General features: G+C 48.9%; 1 protein-coding gene across 3 annotated transcripts in view; it reads left to right on the top strand.

Moving 5' to 3' along the window:
• The first annotated feature begins 1,853 nt into the window (after window positions 1-1,853).
• The window catches only part of LOC110511701 (E3 ubiquitin-protein ligase TRAF7), a 65,973-nt gene continuing 47,985 nt past the window's right edge, over window positions 1,854-19,841 (top strand). For 2 of the 3 annotated variants that reach the window (XM_036972303.1, XM_036972305.1), the window contains exons 1-7: window positions 1,854-2,010; window positions 9,552-9,751; window positions 10,454-10,545; window positions 11,281-11,397; window positions 11,988-12,080; window positions 12,438-12,471; window positions 14,886-15,165. In XM_036972303.1, the coding sequence (XP_036828198.1) occupies window positions 9,700-9,751; window positions 10,454-10,545; window positions 11,281-11,397; window positions 11,988-12,080; window positions 12,438-12,471; window positions 14,886-15,165 (668 nt within the window). In that variant the 5' untranslated portion in view covers window positions 1,854-2,010; window positions 9,552-9,699. Of the gene's footprint in view, window positions 2,011-9,488; window positions 9,752-10,453; window positions 10,546-11,280; window positions 11,398-11,987; window positions 12,081-12,437; window positions 12,472-14,885; window positions 15,166-19,841 lie in introns of all 3 variants that reach the window. The other variant, XM_036972304.1, reaches the window with a different exon arrangement.

Below are 19,841 nucleotides of genomic sequence, written 5' to 3'. Positions count from 1 at the left end.
CCTTTATACAGCTGGTTGAGTGGCCTTTATACAGCTGGTTGAGTGGCCTTATACAGCTGGGTGAGTGGCCTTATACAGCTGGTTTAGTGGCCTTTATACAGCTGGTTGAGTGGCCTTACAAATGCACGTTGGCTAATAGGACTGATGGTAGAGGTGGTTTTCTCACTCGCCCTACGAATGCACGTTAGCTAATAGGACTGATGGTAGAGGTGGTTTTCTCACTCGCCCTACGAATGCACGTTGGCTAATAGGACTGATGGTAGAGGTGGTTTTCTCACTGTGTCAAACTGTTTGCGTGTAGACGGTTTGACAGAAATGGTAGCAGAAGGTGAATGTGGGACTTTTGTTGCAAACATATCCTGATGATGCTGCGTACTATTTTGTGCGATGACGCTGTTGGTGTGATCGAGGAGTTGCTTGCTAGCTTGCTAGCTAACTACAGAGGTTAGCTGGCTAGTTAGCTACAGAGGTTAGCTGGCTAGTTAACTACAGAGGTTAGCTGGCTCGTTAGCTACAGAGGTTAGCTGGCTAGTTAGCTACAGAGGTTAGCTGGCTCATTACAGAGGTTAGCTGGCTAGTTAACTACAGAGGTTAGCTGGCTAGTTAGCTACCGAGGTTGGCTGGCTAGTTAGCTACAGAGGATAGCTGGCTAGTTAGCTACAGAGGTTAGCTGGCTAGTTGGCTACAGAGGATAGCTGGCTAGTTAGCTACAGAGGTTACCTGGCTAGTTAGCTACAGAGGATAGCTGGCTAGTTAGCTACAGAGGTTAGCAGGCTAGTTAGCTACTGCCATCAGATGTTGTTGTGTTGTTATCATACTTAGCCTATTCCACCGTATATAAAATGCATACTGTCATTTGAATATAGCCTGGGAAAAGGGAATCCGGACACACGGTGGACACGGTAGACACCAGAGGAGGCTGTTGAGGGGAGGAAGGCTCATATTATTAATGGCTGGAACCGCGTGAATGGAATGTCATCAAACACCTGGAAACACCACGTGTTTGATGCATTAGATACCATTCCACCCTCAGTCCGCTCCAGCCATTACCACGAGCCCGTCCCTCCTCAATTAAGGTGCCACCAACCTCCTGTGGTAGACACATTTAAATGTAGTTGGAGATGCATTACGTGTTCGGAATTCCAGGATCTGAACTCTAAAGCCAAATATTTTTTTTTGTAACTAAACCAAGATAGACCACAGCCTGTCGTTTCAAATGAGAACAAATTAGACATTTTTATGGTGGGCAGAACCAAGCAGGAGCTAGCGAGTTCCAATTGGCGCCTTCTAGAACGGATTTACATATTTCCTTTGGGGAACGCCTACTCTGAAGTGTGCGTGTGCAATAACTACATTTGCCTTGGCACGCCTTCTAAACAACACAATTTTTTGGGAAACTTGGGCAAAACTTCGTAACAGATTTTAGTTTTGGGAAAAAAAGGAAACTGTATTGAGATAAAATGTTTAATCGATTAATACATTTGCAGAATGTCAGGCCAAAATCCATCTCTTCTCCCACTGTCAGCCGCTGGGCTTCCTCTCACTACCATATTTGGTGAGTGGCGAAAACCGCCAACCGGATGCTTCACATTTATACATCCGATGAAATCTGTCTCATTGTTCCATCTGTGCTTAAAGCTGCATGATGAACTTTCAAGTCTTCTCGAACAGGGCCTTATGGGTATTGTAGTCCCGTTTGGTTATACTCTGAGCCATATGAAATAGGGGGCCCGTTGTTCGAGAGCGTCAAAAACGACTGACTAATCTACAAAAAAAATCACTTTACATCATAACATTTTTTAAAATAATACTCATTATTATTTATAGATCAGTCAGTCCCCCCCAAACCCCAAAAAATGATACCCATGATACATTGCGGTCTTTGACCCCTGTATCCGACGTACACGGTCGAGAGGACTTCCGCTTCTCTCCGACCGCTTGTTGTTTTGAGGCGTGAAAGAGAGAAAAGGAGCATTTCAACTACACAGTTAACTACGATTTAACACAATGGTAAGATCACTCACGAATTGTGATTATGTTAAATGTGTCATATCATTGGTAAACAGCATAGTTAAATATATATCTGTTTGTTGCAGTGTTTGCGATCAGTTAACATCACACACATACCCGACAGCTGTAACATTATTTCAAGCAGCTAGATACCATTTTTATCTAGTTTTATTTTTCTTCCAGCAACTATTCATGGGGTGTAACTTATTCATTATGGAAACAGTTTACCTTTCTTTTTTTAAAGAACACAAAACAAAACAGGAAGAAATCTGTCCCAATAGATTCTCCCGTTTTGGAGGAAAAACGGTTTGTGCAACAAGAATCGGTGAAATGATTAATGGCAGTGATTTGCTAATTTAACTAACTAGTCTGTTTCGGTATGATAACTAGCTAATCAGCTGGAGGACTAGTCTGTTTCGGTATGATAGCTAGCTAAGTCTCTTCAGCTAAAAGCTAACCAGCTGGAGGACTAGTCTGCTTCGGTATGATAACTAGCTAAGTCTCTACAGCTAAAAGCTAACCAGCTGTAGGACTAGTCTGTTTCGGTATGATAACTAGCTAACCAGCTGGAGGACTAGTCTGTTTCGGTATGATAACTAGCTAACCAGCTGGAGGACTAGTCTGTTTCGGTATGATAACTAGCTAACCAGCTGGAGGACTAGTCTGTTTCGGTATGATAACTAGCTAACCAGCTGGAGGACTAGTCTGTTTCGGTATGATAACTAGCTAACCAGCTGGAGGACTAGTCTGTTTCGGTATGATAACTAGCTAACCAGCTGGAGGACTAGCCTGTTTCGGTATGATAACTAGCTAAGTCTCTACAGCTAAAAGCTAACCAGCTGGAGGACTAGTCTGTTTTGGTATGATAGCTAGCTAAGTCTCTACAGCTAAAAGCTAACCAGCTGGAGGACTAGTCTGTTTTGTTATGATAACTAGCTAAGTCTCTACAGCTAAAAGCTAACCAGCTGGAGGACTAGTCTGTTTTGGTATGATAACTAGCTAAGTCTCTACAGCTAAAAACTAACCAGCTGGAGGACTAGTCTGTTTTGGTATGATAACTAGCTAAGTCTCTACAGCTAAAAGCTAAAAGCTAACCAGCTGGAGGACTAGTCTGTTTTGTTATGATAACTAGCTAAGTCTCTACAGCTAAAAGCTAACCAGCAGGAGGACTAGTCTGTTTTGTTATGATAGCTAGCTAAGTCTCTACAGCTAAAAGCTAACCAGCTGTAGGACTAGTCTGTTTCGGTATGATAACTAGCTAAGTCTCTACAGCTAAAAGCTAACCAGCTGTAGGACTAGCCTGTTTCGGTATGATAACTAGCTAAGTCTCTACAGCTAAAAGCTAACCAGCTAACCAGCTGGAGGACTAGTCTGTTTTGTTATGATAGCTAGCTAAGTCTCTACAGCTAAAAGCTAACCAGCTGTAGGACTAGTCTGTTTCGGTATGATAGCTAGCTAAGTCTCTACAGCTAAAAGCTAACCAGCTGTAGGACTAGTCTGTTTCGGTATGATAACTAGCTAAGTCTCTACAGCTAAAAGCTAACCAGCAGGAGGACTAGTCTGTTTTGTTATGATAGCTAGCAAGCTAGCAAGTCTCTACAGCTAAAAGCTAACCAGCTGTAGGACTAGTCTGTTTCGGTATGATAACTAGCTAAGTCTCTACAGCTAAAAGCTAACCAGCTGTAGGACTAGTCTGTTTCGGTATGATAGCTAGCTAAGTCTCTACAGCTAAAAGCTAACCAGCAGGAGGACTAGTCTGTTTTGTTATGATAGCTAGCTAAGTCTCTACAGCTAAAAGCTAACCAGTTGTAGGACTAGTCTGTTTCGGTATGATAACTAGCTAAGTCTCTACAGCTAAAAGCTAACCAGCTAACCAGCTGGAGGACTAGTCTGTTTCGGTATGATAACCAGCTAAGTCTCTACAGCTAAAAGCTAACCAGCTGGAGGACTAGTCTGTTTTGTTATGATAGCTAGCTAAGTCTCTACAGCTAAAAGCTAACCAGCTGTAGGACTAGCCTGTTTCGGTATGATAACTAGCTAAGTCTCTACAGCTAAAAGCTAACCAGCTAACCAGCTGGAGGACTAGCCTGTTTCGGTATGATAACTAGCTAAGTCTCTACAGCTAAAAGCTAACCAGCTGGAGGACTAGCCTGTTTCGGTATGATAACTAGCTAAGTCTCTACAGCTAAAAGCTAACCAGCTAACCAGCTGGAGGACTAGTCTGTTTTGTTATGATAGCTAGCTAAGTCGCTACAGCTAAAAGCTAACCAGCTAACCAGCTGGAGGACTAGTCTTTTTCGGGAATGATAACTAGCTAAGTCTCTACAGCTAAAAGCTAACCAGCTGGAGGACTAGTCTGTTTCGGTATGATAGCTAGCTAAGTCTCTACAGCTAAAAGCTAACCAGCTGTAGGACTAGTCTGTTTCGGTATGATAACCAGCTAAGTCTCTACAGCTAAAAGCTAACCAGCTGGAGGACTAGTCTGTTTTGTTATGATAGCTAGCTAAGTCTCTACAGCTAAAAGCTAACCAGCTGGAGGACTAGTCTGTTTCGGTATGATAACTAGCTAAGTCTCTACAGCTAAAAGCTAACCAGCTGGAGGACTAGTCTGTTTCGGTATGATAACTAGCTAAGTCTCTACAGCTAAAAGCTAACCAGCTGGAGGACTAGTCTGTTTCGGTATGATAACTAGCTAAGTCTCTACAGCTAAAAGCTAACCAGCTGGAGGACTAGTCTGTTTCGGTATGATAACTAGCTAAGTCTCTACAGCTAAAAGCTAACCAGCTGGAGGACTAGTCTGTTTCGGTATGATAACTAGCTAAGTCTCTACAGCTAAAAGCTAACCAGCTGGAGGACTAGTCTGTTTCGGTATGATAACTAGCTAAGTCTCTACAGCTAAAAGCTAACCAGCTGGAGGACTAGTCTGTTTCGGTATGATAACTAGCTAAGTCTCTACAGCTAAAAGCTAACCAGCTTGAGGACTAGTCTGTTTCGGTATGATAACTAGCTAAGTCTCTACAGCTAAAAGCTAACCAGCTGGAGGACTAGTCTGTTTCGGTATGATAACTAGCTAAGTCTCTACAGCTAAAAGCTAACCAGCTGGAGGACTAGTCTGTTTCGGTATGATAGCTAGCTAAGTCTCTACAGCTAAAAGCTAACCAGCTGTAGGACTAGTCTGTTTCGGTATGATAACCAGCTAAGTCTCTACAGCTAAAAGCTAACCAGCTGGAGGACTAGTCTGTTTCGGTATGATAACTAGCTAAGTCTCTACAGCTAAAAGCTAACCAGCTGGAGGACTAGTCTGTTTCGGTATGATAACTAGCTAAGTCTCTACAGCTAAAAGCTAACCAGCTGGAGGACTAGTCTGTTTCGGTATGATAACTAGCTAAGTCTCTACAGCTAAAAGCTAACCAGCTGTAGGACTAGTCTGTTTCGGTATGATAAGTAGCTAAGTCTCTACAGCTAAAAGCTAACCAGCTGGAGGACTAGTCTGTTTCGGTATGATAACTAGCTAAGTCTCTACAGCTAAAAGCTAACCAGCTGGAGGACTAGTCTGTTTCGGTATGATAACTAGCTAAGTCTCTACAGCTAAAAGCTAACCAGCTGGAGGACTAGTCTGTTTCGGTATGATAACCAGCTAAGTCTCTACAGCTAAAAGCTAACCAGCTGGAGGACTAGTCTGTTTTGTTATGATAGCTAGCTAAGTCTCTACAGCTAAAAGCTAACCAGCTGTAGGACTAGTCTGTTTCGGTATGATAACTAGCTAAGTCTCTACAGCTAAAAGCTAACCAGCTGTAGGACTAGCCTGTTTCGGTATGATAACTAGCTAAGTCTCTACAGCTAAAAGCTAACCAGCTGGAGGACTAGTCTGTTTTGTTATGATAGCTAGCTAAGTCTCTACAGCTAAAAGCTAACCAGCTGGAGGACTAGTCTGTTTCGGTATGATAACTAGCTAATTCTCTACAGCTAAAAGCTAACCAGCTGGAGGACTAGTCTGTTTCGGTATGATAACTAGCTAAGTCTCTACAGCTAACCAGCTAACCAGCTGGAGGACTAGTCTGTTTCGGTATGATAACTAGCTAACTTGGTGATCATTTCCCACCTAGTTTACACATCATCATTGACCATTTGCATTTTATGCTGGCAAGCCATGTAGATAACGTTAGGTAGCAGATACCAAACTATCAGTGTGTGAATCGTTGTGCATCACACATTTGGCCCAGTGCCCAGGAGTGAGTTAACATTGGTTCAGTATGCCTCTTTCTGCTTCTCTCTCTTTCTTTCTGCGTCTCTTTCTTTCTGCTTCTCTCTCTTTCTTTCTGTCTCTCTCTCTCTCTCTCTCTCTCTCTCTCTCTCTCTCTCTCTGACAGGGGGGGGGGGGGGGGTGGGACCCCTCACGTATTCCCTACGATTAGTGGTCCTCTGCTTCTCTCTCTCTCTCGCTCTTTCTGCTTGCCTTTCGCTCTCTCTCTCTTTCTGTCTCTCTCTCGCTCTCTCTCTCGCTCTCTCTCTCTCTCTCTCTCTCTCTCTCTCTCTCTCTCTCTGACAGGGGGGGGGTGGGACCCCTCGCGCATTCCCTACGATTAGTGGTCCCGGGCAGTTTTTATTGGCTGATTCGGTATGATATGACCATATGAGGTGACGTTCTGCATGCCTTTCTGTTTACATCGTGAGTTTAGAGAGGAGCAGATGGCGAGAGAAACACTGCTCTGGTCTCTATGGACTTCGTCCTCTTGTTCCACATCTCTTTTCTCATTAGGACTGCTTGGAGTATTGGGGTTTTGTACAGATAGAAGTCTGTTTTTCCACTGGCCAGGAAGGCGTTGGTATGGAAGTCCTGTGTAGCTAGCACAGAGTTGTTGATCATTGATAGTTGTTGGACAGGTTCATGTCAAAGTAGGCCGTGTTGTCTTCAGTCTGATCTCAGATGGTAACCTGTTGGTCTGACATTAAGGTCGTGTTGTCAGTCTGATCTCAGATGGTAACCTGTTGGTCAGATCTCAGATGGTAACCTGTTGGTCTGATCTCAGATGGTAACCTGTTGGTCTGATCTCAGATGGTAACCTGTTGGTCTGATCTCAGATGGTAACCTGTTGGTCTGATCTCAGATGGTAACCTGTTGGTCAGATCTCAGATGGTAACCTGTTGGTCTGACATTAAGGCCGTGTCGTCTTCAGTCAGATCTCAGATGGTAACCTGTTGGTCTGATCTCAGATGGTAACCTGTTGGTCTGATCTCAGATGGTAACCTGTTGGTCTGACATTAAGGCCGTGTTGTCGTCAGTCAGATCTCAGATGGTAACCTGTTGGTCTGATCTCAGATGGTAACCTGTTGGTCAGATCTCAGATGGTAACCTGTTGGTCTGACATTAAGGCCGTGTTGTTGTCAGTCAGATCTCAGATGGTAACCTGTTGGTCTGATCTCAGATGGTAACCTGTTGGTCTGATCTCAGATGGTAACCTGTTGGTCTGATCTCAGATGGTAACCTGTTGGTCTGATCTCAGATGGTAACCTGTTGGTCTGATCTCAGATGGTAACCTGTTGGTCTGATCTCAGATGGTAACCTGTTGGTCTGATCTCAGATGGTAACCTGTTGGTCAGATCTCAGATGGTAACCTGTTGGTCTGACATTAAGGCCGTGTTGTCGTCAGTCAGATATCAGATGGTAACCTGTTGGTCTGATCTCAGATGGTAACCTGTTGGTCTGATCTCAGATGGTAACCTGTTGGTCTGATCTCAGATGGTAACCTGTTGGTCTGATCTCAGATGGTAACCTGTTGGTCTGATCTCAGATGGTAACCTGTTGGTCTGATCTCAGATGGTAACCTGTTGGTCAGATCTCAGATGGTAACCTGTTGGTCTGACATTAAGGCCGTGTTGTCGTCAGTCAGATATCAGATGGTAACCTGTTGGTCTGATCTCAGATGGTAACCTGTTGGTCTGATCTCAGATGGTAACCTGTTGGTCTGATCTCAGATGGTAACCTGTTGGTCTGATCTCAGATGGTAACCTGTTGGTCTGATCTCAGATGGTAACCTGTTGGTCTGAGATCAGATGGTAACCTGTTGGTCTGATCTCAGATGGTAACCTGTTGGTCTGATCTCAGATGGTAACCTGTTGGTCTGATCTCAGATGGTAACCTGTTGGTCTGATCTCAGATGGTAACCTGTTGGTCTGATCTCAGATGGTAACCTGTTGGTCTGATCTCAGATGGTAACCTGTTGGTCTGATCTCAGATGGTAACCTGTTGGTCAGATCTCAGATGGTAACCTGTTGGTCTGACATTAAGGCCGTGTTGTCGTCAGTCAGATCTCAGATGGTAACCTGTTGGTCAGATCTCAGATGGTAACCTGTTGGTCTGACATTAAGGCCGTGTTGTCGTCAGTCAGATCTCAGATGGTAACCTGTTGGTCTGATCTCAGATGGTAACCTGTTGGTCAGATCTCAGATGGTAACCTGTTGGTCAGATCTCAGATGGTAACCTGTTGGTCTGACATTAAGGCCGTGTTGTTGTCAGTCTGATCTCAGATGGTAACCTGTTGGTCTGATCTCAGATGGTAACCTGTTGGTCTGATCTCAGATGGTAACCTGTTGGTCAGATCTCAGATGGTAACCTGTTGGTCTGACATTAAGGCCGTGTTGTCGTCAGTCAGATCTCAGATGGTAACCTGTTGGTCTGACATTAAGGCCGTGTTGTTGTCAGTCTGATCTCAGATGGTAACCTGTTGGTCTGATCTCAGATGGTAACCTGTTGGTCTGATCTCAGATGGTAACCTGTTGGTCTGATCTCAGATGGTAACCTGTTGGTCTGACATTAAGGCCGTGTTGTCGTCAGTCAGATCTCAGATGGTAACCTGTTGGTCTGATCTCAGATGGTAACTTGTTGGTCTGATCTCAGATGGTAACCTGTTGGTCTGATCTCAGATGGTAACCTGTTGGTCTGATCTCAGATGGTAACCTGTTGGTCTGATCTCAGATGGTAACCTGTTGGTCAGATCTCAGATGGTAACCTGTTGGTCTGACATTAAGGCCGTGTTGTCGTCAGTCAGATCTCAGATGGTAACCTGTTGGTCAGACATTAAGGCCGTGTTGTCGTCAGTCAGATCTCAGATGGTAACCTGTTGGTCTGATCTCAGATGGTAACCTGTTGGTCTGATCTCAGATGGTAACCTGTTGGTCTGATCTCAGATGGTAACCTGTTGGTCTGACATTAAGGCCGTGTTGTCGTCAGTCAGATCTCAGATGGTAACCTGTTGGTCTGACATTAAGGCCGTGTTGTCGTCAGTCTGATCTCAGATGGTAACCTGTTGATCTGACATTAAGGTCAATAGGTTTGTCGTTTGTTAAATTGGAACAGTTTCCATTAGATTGCAGACCTGTCACCAATCTTATTAGAAGTGATCAATAGTAATTCTGGCCATGTCCACTCTGTGGGTTCCCCTGACCTCTGACCTCCTGTACCCCCCACCCCTCCCCAGACTGTAGAGGCTGTGTCCAGTGTGTGGGTTCCCCTGACCTCTGACCTCCTGTACCCCCCCCAGGCTGTAGAGGGTTGTGGGTTGTGAGCAGCAGTGAGTGGCCTCTACACCAGCACCTCCAGAGCACCAGCAGCAGTCTGCCACCCATCCAGACATCTCAACCCCTCCCTCCCTCAGCCAGACCCCCCCAGCGGGGTGACAACCCACCAGCATGGAGGCCTCCTTCGGCCCCACCTTCTCAGCTGTGGTTCCTGGAGCTAAAAGTGAGTCCACCTCAGGAAAACCTCTGTCAGGGGAAAAACTCTGATAAGGAATCATGTCAGCTGATATCTGTTCTATCTGCAACATCCTGGAAGTTTAACCTCAGACAAAACCCTAGGTGTGTCAGACATAGAAATATATAATCTAGATTCTATGGTGTCAGTTTAACCTCACTGACTAAGCCATAGGTCAGACATAGAAATATATAATCTAGATTCTATGGTGTCAGTTTAACCTCACTGACTAAGCCATAGGTCAGACATAGAAATATATAATCTAGATTCTATGGTGTCAGTTTAACCTCACTGACTAAGCCATAGGGCAGACATAGAAATATATAATCTAGATTATATGGTGTCAGTGTAACCTCACTGACTAAGCCCTTGGTGTGTCAGAGACAGAAATATAATCTAAACTCTAGATTATGTCTGACACACCAAGGGCTTAGTCGGTGAGGTTAAACTGACACCATAGTTTCTAATTTTTAGATGATATTTCTATGGTGTCAGTTTAACCTCAGTGACTTAAGCCATAGGTGTGCCAGACATAGAAATGTATAATCTAGATTCTACGGTGTCAGCGATTTATTGTGGCAACTTCCTAGTGAGTTTAACGTCACTATGGTAACTGTATGGCACCTAAAATATGGTTAAACTATAAGATAACTAACGGTAACCTCAGACTCTCTCTCTCTCTGTTTTCAGCGGAAGCCTCCGGTACCTACAAGCAGCACCGCCGTACCCCCTCCTCCTCCAGTACCCTCACATACTCGCCACGAGACGACGAGGATGGCATGGTACACACACACACACACACACACACACACACACACACACACACACACACTGATTTTGCTCACGATCTCTTTGTGTTCTATAGAAATATAATGTATAGAAAATCTATTTATTTCAAGTTTATTTGACTGGTTCATAGTACAATAAAATGCTTTCGCTAGAAACACTCGGGAATATGTTCCCGGGAAATCACCCTTGAGGAGTTTTACCACATCAGTCGCTGACTTCCGTTAATAAGGGCATCAACGACGACGTCTTCGTCGCCACGGTGACGAACATATCCCAACCGGAAGACTTGTCGCTTTCAAGGAGCGGGAACACTAACCCGGACACGTATAAGTAAATCCTGCTACGACTTCTGACGAAAGATAATAAAACAGGCAAGAGGACTCTCAGGTAGAATCCTACGACACCGGGTCCGACACTCGTCGGATGTGGCAGGGGGGGGGCTTTCAAACTATCACGGATTTACAAAGGGTAACCCAACCGCGAGCTGCCCAGTGAAGCGAGCCCACCAGATGAGCTAAATACCGTCTATGCTCACTCTTGAGGCAAGCAACACTGAACCATGCATGAGCGCACCGACTGTTCCAGACGACTGTGTGTATATAACCTGGTTATCATTACTCAGTACTGGTACCCTGTGTATATAGTCTAGTTATCATTACTCAGTACTGGTACCCTGTGTATGTTGCCTAGGTATCATTACTCTCTCTCTCTGTCTCTATCCCCCCCAGCTCCCCATCAGCACCCCGAGGCGTTCTGACTCTGCCATCTCGGTGCGTTCCCTCCTCTCTGAGTCCAACATGTCCCTCCGCTCGACCTTCTCTCTTCACGAGGACGACGACGACACGGTACGGCTACGCTAATGATGCTAAAGATGCTAACAATCCTTCAACATTAAATACGCTAACGCTATCAATGCCAATGTTAACTCGATGCTAATTATACTTCAATGATACCCCGGTGCTATCGATGCTGATGATACCCCGGTGCTATCGATGCTGATGATACCCCGGTGCTATCGATGCTGATGATACCCCGGTGCTATTGATGCTGATGATACCCTGGTGCTATCGATGCTGATGATACCCCGGTGCTAGTGATACCTGAATGCTAACTGTGCTAGTGATACCTGAATGCTAACTGTGCTAGTGATACCTGAATGCTATCGATGATAGTGATACCTGAATGCTATCGATGCTAGTGATACCTGAATGCTAGTGATACCTGAATGCTATCGATGCTAGTGATACCTGAATGCTAACTGTGCTAGTGATACCTGAATGCTAACTGTGCTAGTGATACCTGAATGCTAACTATGCTAGTGATACCTGAATGCTAACTATGCTAGTGATGCCTGAATGCTAACTGTGCTAGTGATACCTGAATGCTAACTGTGCTAGTGATACCTGAATGCTAACTATGCTAATGATGTGTGTAGGAGCCCCTGGTGTTTGCAGAGCAGCCGTCGGTGAAGCTGTGTTGTCAGCTCTGCTGCAGCGTCTTCAAAGACCCTGTCATCACCACCTGTGGGGTGAGAGAAACCAGCCTCTCCTCTCACTTCCTCACCCTCTCCACTCCCCTGTTTGTTCTCCTCACCCCTCCTCTCCTCACCCCTCCTCTCCGCTCCCGTTTGTTCTCCTCACCCCTCCTCTCCTCACCCCTCCTCTCCTCACCCCTCCTCTCCGCTCCCGTTTGTTCTCCTCACCCCTCCTCTCCTCACCCCTCCTCTCCGCTCCCGTTTGTTCTCCTCACCCCTCCTCTCCTCACCCCTCCTCTCCTCACCCCTCCTCTCCTCACAACCTCCTTCATTGACCTCTGTCTCTGTCTCCCCTATTTGTTCTCCTCACCCCTCCTTCATTGACCTGTCTCTGTCTGTCTCTCCCTCCAGCACACCTTCTGCAGGCGATGTGCCTTGACCTCCGGTAGGGGACTTTACCTACCTACACTGTTGGTTAAAAAGTTACACCTTTCCAGCATCACATATATAATGTGAATGCAAATTGTTGTTACATTTGTTTATCTCTCGCTCTCTGCCCTCCTCCACCCCTCCTCTCTTTCTCCCTGTTCTCTCATTCTCCCTCTCTCCCCTCCTCCACCCCTCCTCTCTTTCTCCCTGTTCTCTCATTCTCCCTCTCCCCTCCTCCACCCCTTCTCTCTTTCTCCCTGTCCTCTCATTCTCCCTCTCCCCTCCTCCACCCCTCCTCTCTTTCTCCCTGTTCTCTCATTCTCCCTCTCCCCTCCTCCACCCCTTCTCTCTTTCTCCCTGTCCTCTCATTCTCCCTCTCCCCTCCTCCACCCCTCCCCTCTTTCTCCCTGTTCTCTCATTCTCCCTCTTCCTCCCCTCCTCTTTCTCCCTCTTCTCTCATTCTCCCCTCCTCCACCCCTCCCCTCCTCCTCCCTGTTCTCTCCCTCTCTCCCCTCCTCCACCCCTCCCCTCCTCCTCCCTGTTCTCTCCCTCTCTCCCCTCCTCCCCTCCTCCTCCCTGTTCTCTCCCTCTCTCCTCCTCCCCTCCTCCCTGTTCTCTCCCTCTCTCCCCTCCTCCACCCCTCCCCTCCTCCCTGTTCTCTCCCTCTCTCCCCCTTCTCCTCCCCTCCTCCCTGTTCTCTCCCTCTCTCCCCTCCTCCTCCCCTCCCCTCCTCCTCCCTGTTCTCTCCCTCTCTCCCCTCCTCCACCCCTCCCCTCCTCCTCCCTGTTCTCTCCCTCTCTCCCCTCCCCCTCCCCTCCTCCTCCCTGTTCTCTCCCTCTCTCCCCTCCTCCACCCCTCCCCTCCTCCTCCCTGTTCTCTCCCTCTCTCCCCTCCTCCACCCCTCCCCTCCTCCTCCCTGTTCTCTCCCTCTCTCCCCTCCTCCACCCCTCCCCTCCTCCTCCCTGTTCTCTCCCTGTTCTCTCCCCTCCTCCACCCCTCCCCTCCTCCTCCCTGTTCTCTCCCTCTCTCCCTCTCTCCCCCTCCTCCTCCCTGTTCTCTCCCTCTCTCCCCTCCTCCACCCCTCCCCTCCTCCTCCCTGTTCTCTCCCTCTCTCCCCTCCTCCACCCCTCCCCTCCTCCTCCCTGTTCTCTCCCTCTCTCCCCTCCTCCACCCCTCCCCTCCTCCTCCCTGTTCTCTCCCTCTCTCCCCTCCTCCACCCCTCCCCTCCTCCTCCCTGTTCTCTCCCTCTCTCCCCTCCTCCACCCCTCCCCTCCTCCCTGTTCTCTCCCTCTCTCCCCCTCCTCTTCCCCTCCTCCCTGTTCTCTCCCTCTCTCCCCTCCTCCACCCCTCCCCTCCTCCTCCCTGTTCTCTCCCTCTCTCCCCTCCTCCACCCCTCCCCTCCTCCTCCCTGTTCTCTCCCTCTCTCCCATCCTCCACCCCTCCCCTCCTCCTCCCTGTTCTCTCCCTCTCTCCCCTCCTCCTCCCTGTTCTCTCCCCTCCTCCACCCCTCCCCTCCTCCTCCCTGTTCTCTCCCTCTCTCCCTCTCTCCCCCTCCTCCTCCCTGTTCTCTCCCTCTCTCCCCACCTCCACCCCTCCCCTCCTCCTCCCTGTTCTCTCCCTCTCTCCCCTCCTCCACCCCTCCCCTCCTCCTCCCTGTTCTCTCCCTCTCTCCCCTCCTCCTCCCTGTTCTCTCCCTCTCTCCCCTCCTCCACCCCTCCCCTCCTCCTCCCTGTTCTCTCCCTCTCTCCCCTCCTCCTCCCTGTTCTCTCCCTCTCTCCCCTCCTCCACCCCTCCCCTCCTCCTCCCTGTTCTCTCCCTCTCTCCCCTCCTCCACCCCTCCCCTCCTCCTCCCTGTTCTCTCCCTCTCTCCCCTCCTCCACCCCTCCCCTCCTCCTCCCTGTTCTCTCCCTGTTCTCTCCCCTCCTCCACCCCTCCCCTCCTCCTCCCTGTTCTCTCCCTGTTCTCTCCCCTCCTCCACCCCTCCCCTCCTCCTCCCTGTTCTCTCCCTCTCTCCCTCTCTCCCCCTCCTCCTCCCTGTTCTCTCCCTCTCTCCCCTCCTCCACCCCTCTCCTCCTCCTCCCTGTTCTCTCCCTCTCTCCCCTCCTCCACCCCTCCCCTCCTCCTCCCTGTTCTCTCCCTCTCTCCCTTCCTCCACCCCTCCCCTCCTCCTCCCTGTTCTCTCCCTGTTCTCTCCCCTCCTCCACCCCTCCCCTCCTCCTCCCTGTTCTCTCCCTCTCTCCCTCTCTCCCCCTCCTCCTCCCTGTTCTCTCCCTGTTCTCTCCCCTCCTCCACCCCTCCCCTCCTCCTCCCTGTTCTCTCCCTCTCTCCCCTCCTCCACCCCTCCCCTCCTCCTCCCTGTTCTCTCCCTCTCTCCCCTCCTCCACCCCTCCCCTCCTCCTCCCTGTTCTCTCCCTCTCTCCCCTCCTCTAGATAAGTGTCCGGTGGACACGGCTAAGTTGACGGTGGTGGTGAACAACATAGCTGTAGCAGAACAGATAGGAGAGCTGTTTATCCACTGTAAATACGGCTGCCGGCTCTTAAACACCACCCCCACTTCCCCTAACGGGGCCGGAGGAGGGGCTTCCCCTAACGGGGCCGGAGGAGGCACTGCTGCTAGTCGGGGTGAAGGGACACCTAAGATGGGAGGACCTGGGAACTTTGAGGTTGATCCAATGGGCTGTCCTTTCACCATCAAGCTCACCACACGCAAGTAAGGGCTTGAAATGTCAATGCATTTTGACATGTTACTTTTGTTTAGTTAGTTATTGTGCCGTTGTGATTTTTTAAAAGGACAGTTCACTCTAAAAATCTAAACGTTGGTCAGATGTTCTCAGACCTCAATAGGTGTCTGATGCAGAGACGAGTCTATAGCTGCCGGAATTTAGATGGAACGATCCCCTTTGCTAGTTAGACATCGGAGGGGAACGATCCCTTTGCTGGTTAGACGTAGGAGGGAAACGATCCCTTTGCTGGTTAGACGTCGGAGGGAAACGACCCCTTTGCTGGTTAGACGTAGGAGGGAAACGATCCCTTTGCTGGTTAGATGTCGGAGGGAAACGATCCCCTTTGCTGGTTAGACGTTTCAGGGAAACGATCCCCTTTGCTGGTTAGACGTTTTAGGGAAACGATCCCTTTGCTGGTTAGACGTTTCAGGGAAACGATCCCCTTTGCCGGTTAGACGTCGGAGGGAAACGATCCCCTTTGCTGGTTATACGTTTCAGGGAAACGGTCCCCTTTGCTGGTTAGACGTTTTAGGGAAACGATCCCCTTTGCTGGTTAGACGTTTCAGGGAAACAATCCCTTTGCTGGTTAGACGTTTCAGGGAAACGATCCCTTTGCTGGTTAGACGTTTCAGGGAAACGATCCCTTTGCTGGTTAGACGTTTCAGGGAAACGATCCCTTTGCTGGTTAGACGTTTCAGGGAACGATCCCTTTGCCGGTTAGACGTTTCAGGGAAACGATCCCCTTTGCCGGTTAGACGTTTCAGGGAAACGATCCCCTTTGCCGGTTAGACGTTTCAGGGAAACGATCCCCTTTGCCGGTTAGACGTTTCAGGGAAACGATCCCCTTTGCCGGTTAGACGTTTCAGGGAAACGATCCCCTTTGCCGGTTAGACGTTTCAGGGAAACGATCCCCTTTGCCGGTTAAACGTTTCAGGGAAACGATCCCTTTGCCGGTTAGACGTTTCAGGGAACGATCCCTTTGCTGGTTAGACGTTTCAGGGAAACAATCCCCTTTGCTGGTTAGACGTTTCAGGGATACGATCCCTTTGCCGGTTAGACGTTTCAGGGAAACGATCCCCTTTGCCGGTTAGACGTTTCAGGGAACGATCCCTTTGCCGGTTAGACGTTTCAGGGAAACTATCCCCTTTGCCGGTTAGACGTTTCAGGGAAACGATCCCCTTTGCCGGTTAGACGTTTCAGGGAAACGATCCCCTTTGCCGGTTAGACGTTTCAGGGAAACGATCCCCTTTGCCGGTTAGACGTTTCAGGGAAACGATCCCCTTTGCCGGTTAGACGTTTCAGGGATACGATCCCTTTGCCGGTTAGACATTTCAGGGAAACGATCCCCTTTGCCGGTTAGACGTTTCAGGGAACGATCCCTTTGCCGGTTAGACGTTTCAGGGAAACTATCCCCTTTGCCGGTTAGACGTTTCAGGGAAACGATCCCCTTTGCCGGTTAGACGTTTCAGGGAAACGATCCCCTTTGCCGGTTAGACGTTTCAGGGAAACGATCCCCTTTGCCGGTTAGACGTTTCAGGGAAACGATCCCCTTTGCCGGTTAGACGTTTCAGGGAAACGATCCCCTTTGCCGGTTAGACGTTTTAGGGAAACGATCCCTTTGCCGGTTAGACGTTTTAGGGAAACGATCCCCTTTGCTGGTTAGACGTTTCAGGGAAACGATCCCTTTGCTGGCTAGACGTCGGAGGGAAACAATCCCCTTTGTTGGTTAGACGTTGGAGGGAACGATCCCCTTTGCTGGTTAGACGTTTCAGGGAAACGATCCCTTTGCTGGTTAGACGTTTCAGGGAAACGATCCCTTTGCTGGTTAGACGTTTCAGGGAAACGATCCCTTTGCTGGTTAGACGTTTCAGGGAAACGATCCCCTTTGCTGGTTAGACGTTGGAGGGAAACGATCCCCTTTGCTGGTTAGACGTTGGAGGGAAACGATCCCCTTTGCTGGTTAGACGTTTTAGGGAAACGATCCCCTTTGCTGGTTAGACGTTTCAGGGAAACGATCCCTTTGCTGGTTAGACGTTTCAGGGAAACGATCCCTTTGCTGGTTAGACGTTTCAGGGAAACGATCCCCTTTGCTGGTTAGACGTCGGAGGGAAACAATCCCCTTTGTTGGTTAGACGTTGGAGGGAACGATCCCCTTTGCTGGTTAGACGTTTCAGGGAACGATCCCTTTGCTGGTTAGACGTTTCAGGGAAATGATCCCCTTTGCCGGTTAAACGTTTCAGGGAAACAATCCCTTTGCCGGTTAGACGTTTCAGGGAAATGATCCCTTTTGCTGGTTAGACGTTTCAGGGAAACAATCCCCTTTGCCGGTTAGACGTTTCAGGGAAACAATCCCTTTGCCGGTAAGACGTTTCAGGGAACGATCCCTTTGCTGGTTAGACGTTTCAGGGAAACAATCCCCTTTGCTGGTTAGACGTTTCAGGGGGTACGATCCCTTTGCCGGTTAGACGTTTCAGGGAAACGATCCCCTTTGCCGGTTAGACGTTTCAGGGAACGATCCCTTTGCCGGTTAGACGTTTCAGGGAACGATCCCTTTGCCGGTTAGACGTTTCAGGGAAACGATCCCCTTTGCTGGTTAGACGTTTCAGGGAAACGATCCCCTTTGCCGGTTAGACGTTTCAAGGAACGATCCCTTTGCCGGTTAGACGTTTCAGGGAAACGATCCCCTTTGCTGGTTAGACGTCGGAGGGAAACGATCCCCTTTGCCGGTTAGACGTCGGAGGGAAACAATCCCCTTTGCCGGTTAGACGTTTCAGGGAAACGATCCCTTTGCCGGTTAGACGTTTCAGGGAACGATCCCTTTGCTGGTTATAAGTAGGAGGGAAACGATCCCTTTGCTGGTTATAAGTAGGAGGGAAACGATCCCTTTGCTGGTTAGACGTAGGAGGGAACGATCCCCTTTGCTGGTTAGACGTTTCAGGGAAACGATCCCCTTTGCTGGTTAGACGTCGGAGGGAAACTATCCCCATTGTTGGTTAGACGTTTCAGGGAACAATCCCCTTTGCTGGTTAGACGTTGGAGGGAACGATCCCCTTTGCTGGTTAGACGTTTCAGGGAAACGGTCCCCTTTGCCGGTTAGACGTTTCAGGGAACGATCCCTTTGCCGGTTAGACGTTTCAGGGAAACGATCCCCTTTGCCGGTTAGACGTCGGAGGGAAACGATCCCCTTTGCCGGTTAGACGTCGGAGGGAAACAATCCCCTTTGCCGGTTAGACGTTTCAGGGAAACGATCCCTTTGCCGGTTAGACGTTTCAGGGAACGATCCCTTTGCTGGTTATAAGTAGGAGGGAAACGATCCCTTTGCTGGTTAGACGTAAGAGGGAACGATCCCCTTTGCTGGTTAGACGTTTCAGGGAACAATCCCCTTTGCTGGTTAGACGTTGGAGGGAACGATCCCCTTTGCTGGTTAGACGTTTCAGGGAACAATCCCCTTTGCTGGTTAGACGTCGGAGGGAAACGATCCCCTTTGCTGGTTAGACGTCGGAGGGAAACGATCCCCTTTGCTGGTTAGACGTCGGAGGGAAACGATACCCTTTGCCGGTTAGACGTTTCAGGGAAACGGTCCCCTTTGCTGGTTAGACGTTGGAGGGAAACAATCCCCTTTGCCGGTTAGACGTTTCAGGGAAACGATCCCTTTGCCGGTTAGACGTTTCAGGGAACGGTCCCTTTGCTGGTTATAAGTAGGAGGGAAACGATCCCTTTGCTGGTTAGACGTAGGAGGGAACGATCCCCTTTGCTGGTTAGACGTTTCAGGGAAACGATCCCCTTTGCCGGTTAGACGTTTCAGGGAAACGATCCCCTTTGCCGGTTAGACGTTTCAGGGAAACAATCCCCTTTGCCGGTTAGACGTTTCAGGGATACGATCCCTTTGCCGGTTAGACGTTTCAGGGAAACTATCCCCTTTGCCGGTTAGACGTTTCAGGGAAACGATCCCCTTTGCCGGTTAGACGTTTCAGGGAAACGATCCCCTTTGCCGGTTAGACGTTTCAGGGAAACGATCCCCTTTGCCGGTTAGACGTTTTAGGGAAACGATCCCTTTGCTGGTTAGACGTTTTAGGGAAACGATCCCCTTTGCTGGTTAGACGTTTCAGGGAAACGATCCCTTTGCTGGCTAGACGTCGGAGGGAAACAATCCCCTTTGTTGGTTAGACGTTGGAGGGAACGATCCCCTTTGCTGGTTAGACGTTTCAGGGAAACGATCCCCTTTGCCGGTTAGACGTTTCAGGGAAACGATCCCCTTTGCCGGTTAGACGTTTCAGGGAAACAATCCCCTTTGCCGGTTAGACGTTTCAGGGATACGATCCCTTTGCCGGTTAGACGTTTCAGGGAAACTATCCCCTTTGCCGGTTAGACGTTTCAGGGAAACGATCCCCTTTGCCGGTTAGACGTTTCAGGGAAACGATCCCCTTTGCCGGTTAGACGTTTCAGGGAAACGATCCCCTTTGCCGGTTAGACGTTTTAGGGAAACGATCCCTTTGCTGGTTAGACGTTTTAGGGAAACGATCCCCTTTGCTGGTTAGACGTTTCAGGGAAACGATCCCTTTGCTGGCTAGACGTCGGAGGGAAACAATCCCCTTTGTTGGTTAGACGTTGGAGGGAACGATCCGCTTTGCTGGTTAGACGTTTCAGGGAAACGATCCCTTTG

Source organism: Oncorhynchus mykiss, unplaced genomic scaffold (assembly GCF_013265735.2).
Source record: "Oncorhynchus mykiss isolate Arlee unplaced genomic scaffold, USDA_OmykA_1.1 un_scaffold_140, whole genome shotgun sequence".
In the NCBI taxonomy this organism is placed as follows: Eukaryota; Metazoa; Chordata; class Actinopteri; order Salmoniformes; family Salmonidae; genus Oncorhynchus; species Oncorhynchus mykiss.
The sequence above is the reverse complement of the archived record's forward strand: the minus strand, read 5'-3'. Positions and strand labels throughout refer to the sequence as shown.